The sequence below is a fragment of the Vigna angularis genome, chromosome 4 (assembly GCF_016808095.1).
Source record: "Vigna angularis cultivar LongXiaoDou No.4 chromosome 4, ASM1680809v1, whole genome shotgun sequence".
Taxonomy (NCBI): Eukaryota; Viridiplantae; Streptophyta; class Magnoliopsida; order Fabales; family Fabaceae; genus Vigna; species Vigna angularis.
This window is the reverse complement of record NC_068973.1, coordinates 39,502,819-39,511,424: the sequence shown is the minus strand read 5'-3', so window position 1 is coordinate 39,511,424 and position 8,606 is coordinate 39,502,819. Positions and strand designations below refer to the sequence as shown.

The 8,606-nt window shown below is 31.1% G+C and overlaps 2 protein-coding genes across 2 annotated transcripts; one reads left to right on the top strand and one right to left on the bottom strand.

Moving 5' to 3' along the window:
• Positions 1–267: 267 nt before the first annotated feature.
• Positions 268–2,373, top strand: LOC108342679 (patatin-like protein 2). Its single transcript, XM_017580473.2, has 6 exons — positions 268–565; positions 670–851; positions 1,011–1,359; positions 1,451–1,753; positions 1,864–2,039; positions 2,211–2,373. The coding sequence occupies exons 1-6, from the start codon at positions 425–427 to the stop codon at positions 2,284–2,286; spliced, it is 1,227 nt and encodes a 408-aa protein (XP_017435962.2). The 5' UTR covers positions 268–424; the 3' UTR covers positions 2,287–2,373.
• Positions 2,374–4,309: 1,936 nt separating this feature from the next.
• On the bottom strand, positions 4,310–5,453 carry LOC108341277 (probable carboxylesterase 2). The gene has a single exon (XM_017578973.2). The coding sequence runs from the start codon at positions 5,324–5,326 to the stop codon at positions 4,376–4,378; it is 951 nt and encodes a 316-aa protein (XP_017434462.2). The 5' UTR covers positions 5,327–5,453; the 3' UTR covers positions 4,310–4,375.
• Positions 5,454–8,606: the final 3,153 nt, after the last annotated feature.

Here is an 8,606-nt window from a genome sequence, read left to right as displayed (position 1 = left end):
TGGTCTAAGAGAAGTTCCTCACTTCTCTATTTTTTTTCTTCTTGTTTTGTCTCACAAGTCTAATTCTATTATATTTAAGACAATGTTTGGACTTGGATTGTTCAACGCGGGGCCTTAAATGGTTTGCGTATTGGAGACATTAATCAGGTGCATCGTAGTGTAATTTTAACTTTAATTTATCCTTTGCACGCATTGCCCTATAAATAGAGCTTTAAGAAAAGACATCAAACAACCTACGAAAAACTTGATTAATCTAAACTTCTTCACCATTTCTTATAATAGCAAGTTTTCAATTGTGCAAACAATTCATAAGCTTTCAACTTTTCATTGGCTTTCCTTCAGAAAAAAAGAACACAAAAACAGCGTACATACAGAGACAAAGTTCAACTTTCCCAAGTGAGTAGTAACTTTGGGAGTAAAATATATGGAGAGATCAAAGTCATCCCTTCTACAGATTCAGCCTCCAACCTATGGAAACTTAGTCACAATTCTCAGCATCGATGGTGGTGGCATTAGGGGCATTATCCCCGCAACTATTCTTGCTTTCCTTGAAGCACAACTTCAGGTATATTCGTCAAAACAAAACATCAATAATAATAACTACCTTGTATTTGGTTAGTTACTATAATTTCACGTAGTCTGTTAATTAACAAGGATGTTTTCATGCAGGAATTGGACGGTGAGGATGCAAGGCTTGCAGACTATTTTGATGTGATTGCAGGAACAAGCACAGGTGGTCTTGTAACCGCCATGTTAACTGCTCCAAATGATCGTCAGCGTCCTTTATTTGCTGCCAAGGATATCAGGCCCTTTTACTTGGATCACCTTCCAAAGATTTTCCCACAACGCAGGTATATTAATTTCTATGTTCTTATCTATATATCGAACTAAAGAAGTTTACTAAAAACCAGACAAACATAGAGAAGCTAGCTACCAAAAGTTCACATAATATATAATTGTTATATATCAAGTTTATATTTACGAGCTTTAGTTGTACGAATTGAGCACAGTGGCATATGGGGATGGATAGAAAAGATGGTGAGATCATTAGGAGGACCAAAATACGATGGAAAATACCTTCGAGAAGTGGTGAGAGAGAAGCTAGGGAAGACACGTTTGCATGAAACGCTGACCAATATTGTGATTCCCACCTTCGACATCAAGTCACTGCAGCCAATCATTTTCTCCTCGTACCAAATCAAGATGTCTCCTTATTTGGATGCTCCACTATCGGACATATGCATCAGCACTTCTGCCGCACCAACTTATCTTCCAGCCCACAGCTTCAAGAACAAAGGTTCAGAAGGGAACGTGCACGAATTCAACCTTATTGATGGTGGCGTTTGTGCTAATAATCCGGTACTTACAAAATAACTTAACTTTCTTTACTTGTAAAAATATTCTTCCGAAATTTAGTATCAACAATAATGATCGTGACTTGGTGATCCAGAGCTTAGTAGCCATGAACCAGTTAACCAAGCAGATCATTAATGACAATCCTGACTTCTTCTCCATCAAGCCAATGGAATATGGTCGTTTCCTGATAATCTCTCTGGGCACCGGGACTCCCAAGAATGAACACAAATTCAATGCTAAAATAGCAGCAAAATGGGGTCTACTCGATTGGTTAACTAACAGTGGTTCATCTCCCTTGATCGATGTTTTAACTCACTCCAGTGGAGATATGGTTGATTTCCATCTTGCTACTGTCACCCAGGCTCTTAATTCAGAAAAAAATTACCTTCGTATACAGGTACATTCTTGTGTATGCTTTATTACAAGAGATTAATTTTCATATACCTGCAAATATTCAACTCAAAGCTGAAAGATTATTTTCCTTTTGGAAAATTCGTCAACATGCAGGATGATACATTGACTGGTACAGATGCTTCAACTGATATTGCCACGAAAAAAAATATGGAAAAACTTAGCCAAATTGGTGAGAGGTTGTTGAAGAAACCAGTATCTCAGATCAATTTGGAGACTGGTCTGTTTGAACCGTTGGGAGATGGGGAGACCAACGAAGATGCTCTCAGAAGGTAACATCAAATGAAAATTACTTATATTATGATTAATGTGTCATTCAGTTCACAGGAACAGTCTGAAAATATATCCCAGCAATATTAATGCTAGCTATATCATCCATTTCCTTTGTCAGACTATGCATAGTTTTTAGTGAGTAAAACTAATATTGGAGCTAAATTTTGCAGGTTAGCGAAAATGCTTTCAGAAGAGAGAAGTTTCCGAGAATTGAAATCCCCTCTCACTAACAAGTCCCTACAATAGTTAGGCATTAGTTGTTCACATGTACTCGAGTTTTCTTTCCTAAAGTTTAGTTTGACATTCTTCTAAATAATAATTTAGTGCGGCTCATCCATGTATCTTAATTGTTAATTTCAAAGTTCTTCTTTTTCTTTGTATTCTTGTTTGTGTTGGATTCTATTTTTATAAAGTTACAGTTACATAGATATGGATATACCAGATAATAAGGTATAAAATATATCGTTGGTTCTCTATCCAATAACACCCTCCATGTAAAATGGAGAGGAGTTGGAATATGCCACGAAATGCCAGAGTTTTTTTCTTTCTCATAGTCTAGCATTGGATTTTGCAGTATGTTATAAGCTAAACTTACATAATACAAACCATTACCTTCCTTTGACTACATTTATTCTCTCAATATATATTTTCTATCAATTTTCTTTTCAAAAAACTTTCTTAGAAAATACTTATAAATTTTGTTATAAATAATGATTTACAAGAAAGAAATTGTTACTATTTTTTTTTCAAAATATTCTACATAAATATTTTTTATAAAAAATTTACAGCAAATATTTATAAAATTTATAATTTTATAGAAAATAATTATGCGTAAAGAAATTATCTGCCAATTGAAATTTTTAGAAAAAATTAAATAAAAAAAAGATCTTACAAAATTTTATAATAAATTTACATGAAAAATCCTATAAAATATGAAAAATTATTAGTTCTAATTCACTTTTTTAAAATTCTACAGCATTAGTATCCAACTTAAGTACGTTTCATTAAAGAAAAAAAAAATTAGGAAGCTGAATTAAACTTAAAACACAGCGAATTGTTCATATATATATATATATATATATAAACCAAGCATATACGCAACTCTCCAGATAATGATATCATTATCTAGAAGCGAAGGCAGCAATCAGGGTTATTATAATAACAATATGGAGTCATCAACTTCAAATTTGATTTTGGACACCAATAAGTCTATGACTTTCTTTTGATCTTGATAAGGTACAAGAGTGTATGTGTCATTGTTCATTATAGCTTGAACTCAATTTGTGCCAAAAATCTGGATAGTGTGGTTCTTCATAAATTAAAAGCTGATAAGGTACTCTATTTTCAAGGAGCAGCGTATAAATGAATACTGTAAAATGTTGGAGCAATTTTAGCTTAAGCAAACAATGTTCAAAGGCTCTTTGACACGTGAAAAGATTTTTGGAAGGTAATTTTTGAGATTTTCCAAACTCACTTTACTACACAACCTTGATGTCGCAAATCTTTAACACTTGATAAAAAAAACCTTGCTATTTGGATGGCCCAAGGTTTCTGTTGCAATTTTCTTTGACTAAAACAACAGCATTAAGTCCTAAATTTTATTATAGCATTCACATAAAATGATCTTTAGTGAGCCAAGAGATACTTAATAGGCTTTAGCCATTTGGGGATACGGGATAACAGTTAAATTCAATGGCCTATGATGGGATTTGTAAAAGCAGAGGCAAGAATTGGAAGGTTTGACTATTACGTCCTGTGAGGGATTTCTTTCCATCAGGAGCATAGAACATGCCAGAATCCTGAGTGACATGATGACTTTTTATTATTGTCTTATTGCTTTCTCTTTTTTCCTTTTAAGTTTAGACAAACTATAAGTACATAAAATGATCTACAACAAAATACAATTGTGGAAATCAACCTTAATCAGAAAAATAAAACATTAATTTACTTAAAAAGCACAGTAAAAATGCTCAAAACATTGCCCTTCAACCCTACCCACACGTTTTACTTTTTTATTCTGAATATGGCTTCATATTTTGAAACTGCTACAGTTTCAGATGTGCATAACTTTCTCATGTAGATTGGCTCTCTGTTTTTTTTTTTACTTTCTGCTTTTCCGTCTCTCTGTTTCAAACTTCTTATAGCGTCCAACACAGTTTGGTAATTAAAAAAGCATATAACAGTTAATTATAAACAGTGAAGCAGAACAAATTTTACGGATTTCCACCTGTGAAAGATGAGAAGCTCAAATTCAGACACAAGACAACAATTCCTAAGCTTTGTTCAACTTTATTATTATGTCTCCACACAACAAACACAACATGTTACTAAACATTCAATTCACTGTTTGTTCATTGATGAAATCAGCTATACGTTTAATCAAACTCTGGGCTTTGTCACAATCGGGGTTGAAGATGTGAAACACGTGATCCTCCCCAAGAGTCTCATAGAACTCAGCTTTTCCTTTCCAACCACTGTTAGTCAACATTTTGTGATACAGTTTCCCCCTTTCCCTCAGAATGTCTTTCTCTGCAACAATCACAAGCACCTTCTCGCAAGCCACCCCTTCAACACTCGGAGCCTCCTCCACAAACGGGTTAATCAGGGGATCATCGTTCCCTTTATCCGAAGGACAAACAAAATCCCACCATACATCCACCATCTTCTTCCTCTCTGGATCAGTGATCTCTATCCCAATTGCTTCTTTTCCCCAGAAGTAAGGATTCACCATGACAAGACCCTTGATCTTCAAATCAAAATCATTTTTTGAAACATTGTTCAACTTCAGGGCCATGTAGTGTCCTATGTTGGCACCTGCGCTGTCCCCTGCCAAGAATACTCTCTCAAAGTCAACGTTATCCCTGAACCAATCTTCCGGGGCTTTAGCCTGAGAAGCGACCCATTGGATCGCGGCCCAAGAGTCTTGATACGCCGTTGGAAGAGGGTGTTCTGGAGCGAGGCGATAGTTGAGGGAGAGAGCGACAACGTTGGACTCTGCAACGAGTTTGTTGAGTGAGTTGTGGTAGACAGGGTCGGAGGGAGAAGAGATGCAGAAGGCGCCGCCGTGGAAGTAGATAACTAACGGGAGCTTGGTGTTTTGGGGTGTGAAATTGGGACGGTAGAGCCTGGCTGTGACGGCAGCTTCGGGGATGACGATAATGTCTTTGGAGACAACGTTGGTGTTGGGATCGAAACCCGCGGGAACAACTTGGATACCGGCCATTCGCTCAACGGTGCCATCTTTGTGCACTCGAAGGTACGGAGGAACTTCCACTGAGATTTCCATGTGGGTCTTGCAAAACAGAGAGTGTGTAAGGAAATTAAGGTTCCGTTTCTCTCTCTGTACTGTTTTTGTAAGTATTGTAGAGTCGAATGGCACAAGACAGGAGTGTCTTTTATGTTCAAAGATAATGAAGAATGTAATTCTTTATTTGTTAGTGTTTTATTGGTAACAGGAGGTGTTTTAACCATTTTTTTTTTTCTGAGAATGAATTATCTATTTTATTGTTTCGTATATTTAAAATAAATCAATTACAAATTAACTATTCTAAAAAATTTGTTAAAATAAATTGTTAGAAAAACATTTTCTAATTTATATATTTGGTTGTCTGTGACGGATGAGTTGTGAAAGTCAGCATTTGCGTCGCCCCAATCCATAATTATGGGGTTTGCTTCAAATTTTATGTTTTTCTGAAAAAAGAAATCTAGTTTTTCTCAATTATGGTTTTCGTTTTTTCTAAAATACTGTAGTTCTGTGATTTTTACTTTTGTAGTTTCAATGGGAGGAACAAAATCTTTCTAAAATTATTACAAGTATATAATTGTGCACCTTAAATATTTAATAATGTGATGACATGTCGATCATATCTATATCTATATATAAATACTATTATTTTTTTCAGTTTAAAAGAAAAATAAATATCGAAACAATAATTTTTTTTTACTACGAGATACTCAATACATAAATCACAATACGAGCACTTAAACGTAGATGTCTTATAGTGATGTATAATATTTATGAAACTTAACATGCAAAAAATATCTTTATTTAAGTGATAACAAGACCGTTTACACTTTGAAGAGGTGATGAATAGTGTTAATAAAAAAAATTAATAATACAATTAGTCTTCTCACTCAATGTACAATTTAAGTGATAAGAAAAAAATAATAATAATAAAACGAATAAGAAAGAAACTAAACTTTTCTTTTTAAAAATTGTTTAAAATTGTTGTCACATAAATAATACAAGAATACTTAAATGAAATGAATTCGATATACTAATGTGTACCATATATGTTGTATATATAAGAAAGAAATGTTTTATTAATTTAATCATAAAAATAAAATAACTTAATTTTTAATTGTAATGAAAATTTTGTTTGATTGCAAGATTTTTTTATATATAGTTTATGTACAAAAAAAATTGAACGGGAGAGTAATTTAAATATATCTTTTGAAATCTAAAAGTATAAAAATATAAAAAATTAATTTTAGAAAATCCTCATTCCACGTAAATAAAAAATATTAAATATAAATATTTTAGTTTCCTCACCTTTCAGTGGAATCCACTAAAGATGGTTTAGATTTGATTTAGATTTTCTTTAACAAATGTGATGTGAAATGTTTGGTGTTTTCAGCGCACATACTCCCTTTAGGATTTCGGTTTTCCATTTTCCTTTAAATAATTCATAATTCATGAATATAAAAAAGAAACAAAATTCAATAATTATTTGATAAATAAAAAATAACGAAAAAATCATTTTGAAGATTGTGTGATTTAATCATTTTATTAAAAAAATAAAAACAAATAAAAAGTAAAATAAATAATAAAATAAGTCCCTCAACTTTTTTTCCTTTCCATCTTTCTCATTTCAAATAATAAATATTATTTTCTTCAACCTCCTTCTTCTAAAAAAAAGGCTCACATATTCGTATTGGCCCATGGATAAAAAATGGGCCCACCTTCCAACGAATAGGAAAAGTACAGAAGAGATTGCTATCATTCCAATCTTTAAAAATTATTTTCATTTGCAATTTTCTATGATGATATAATATTTATATTCTTTTCATAATTTAATTCCAAGGTCAAAGTAACGAAAAGAAAAAAAGATATCAAATGATTTTGTTTATTAAAATTCGAGAGGTACGTGCTAACCTACATACCATCAATAATGCCTATGTGTAATGAATCATCCCGTACACTCTGTTTGTTTGTGTTTCTAATTAATTTTTAGATGATTTGAATAAAAAATATTTTAGATTGACAACAATTAATAATTAGGGTTCACGTCCTATTTTCGCTACTTTTCATCGTCATATTGGAAAGTTAGAAAACACGTTTTCTACTTCATCCGAAGAGAAGTTAATTTTTTTTTTCAAGTGAATGCTGATTTATTTTAAGGATATAATAAGTAATTTACATTTTTTTATAAAATATTTAAAGGATGGCAAGAAAAAATTAGACAAATAATTAACTGAAGTATATAAACAAGTGCTTTGATACTTGGATTTTTTTTAATTAAGATTTGAGATTTGAATTTCAGTTTATATAGAAAGTCATAATTAAAGGTATAACTTTTTTGTGGTAAAATAATCCTATAAACAAAATAAAAGTGAAGTATATAAGATGGTAGTTTATGGACATAATTATGAGTTAAACTTCTCACTCCTTTGTTAGATAAAAGACAACTCACAATAATTGTACCACCACGATTTGACGCTACAATTTACTTTCTTCACTTAAAAATGATAAAGTAGCTTATTATCACGAGAAAAATATTTATTATAAATAATTAACTAAAACTTTCAATAAACACTACTTGTTAAAAATTATTCATATTAATAGTATAGTGTATATTTTTGTGAGTTGATCATGTTGTTGATATAGATTATCGATCGTGGTAAAAATAATTATTAATATCCTCGGTAATTTTTAATGTAAACAAAGTATAATACAAAGAAATAAAAATTATTTCTTTTATCTTTTTTATGAGACAATACTTCAAGTTTTTTGTTTATCCTAAATACATCCTTGTTTTCTTTTTCATTTTCATATAGTATAAACTTTAATATGATTTCGATTTATCTTGTACTTTACGTTCTTATAAATAGACAGCTGTAAAATTTTATGTTAAATGTCAATCACGCGTTTTTTTTGTCTTTCGTTACAATTTATTTTTTCATGTTTTGAAATATAATAAAAATATGACTTTAGAAAAACAAACAAACAGATAAATATTGATTTAATATTTTATTATAAGTTTCTTTCTAGAAAAATTCAATTATAAATTTTATTACGTTTCAATGTTTGACAAGTTATGAATACAAATAAAAGAAATAAATGATTAACATTAAAAATAATGAAATTGTTGTAATTTTTTCTTATTAACAGTTTAATTCCAATTTAACATAAGAAACTATTTGTAAAGGGGTAAATTTTAGAGTAATTAATATTAAGTTGAAATTAAAATATTTATACAGTTAAAAAATAAAATTTAAACATTTGTTGGAACAATATCGCGAAGTTTAATTTTTTTTTTAAATGTACTTATAAAAAGATTATTTTT

Coding starts and splice junctions, on each gene's coding strand:
- LOC108341277 (XM_017578973.2), bottom strand. CDS start 5,326: ATGGAAATCTCAGTGGAAGTTCCTCCGTACCTTCGAGTGCACAAAGAT.
- LOC108342679 (XM_017580473.2), top strand. CDS start 425: ATGGAGAGATCAAAGTCATCCCTTCTACAGATTCAGCCTCCAACCTAT. Junction 566..669: donor TCCTTGAAGCACAACTTCAG/GTATATTCGTCA, acceptor GTTTTCATGCAG/GAATTGGACGGTGAGGATGC. Junction 1,360..1,450: donor GCGTTTGTGCTAATAATCCG/GTACTTACAAAA, acceptor TTGGTGATCCAG/AGCTTAGTAGCCATGAACCA.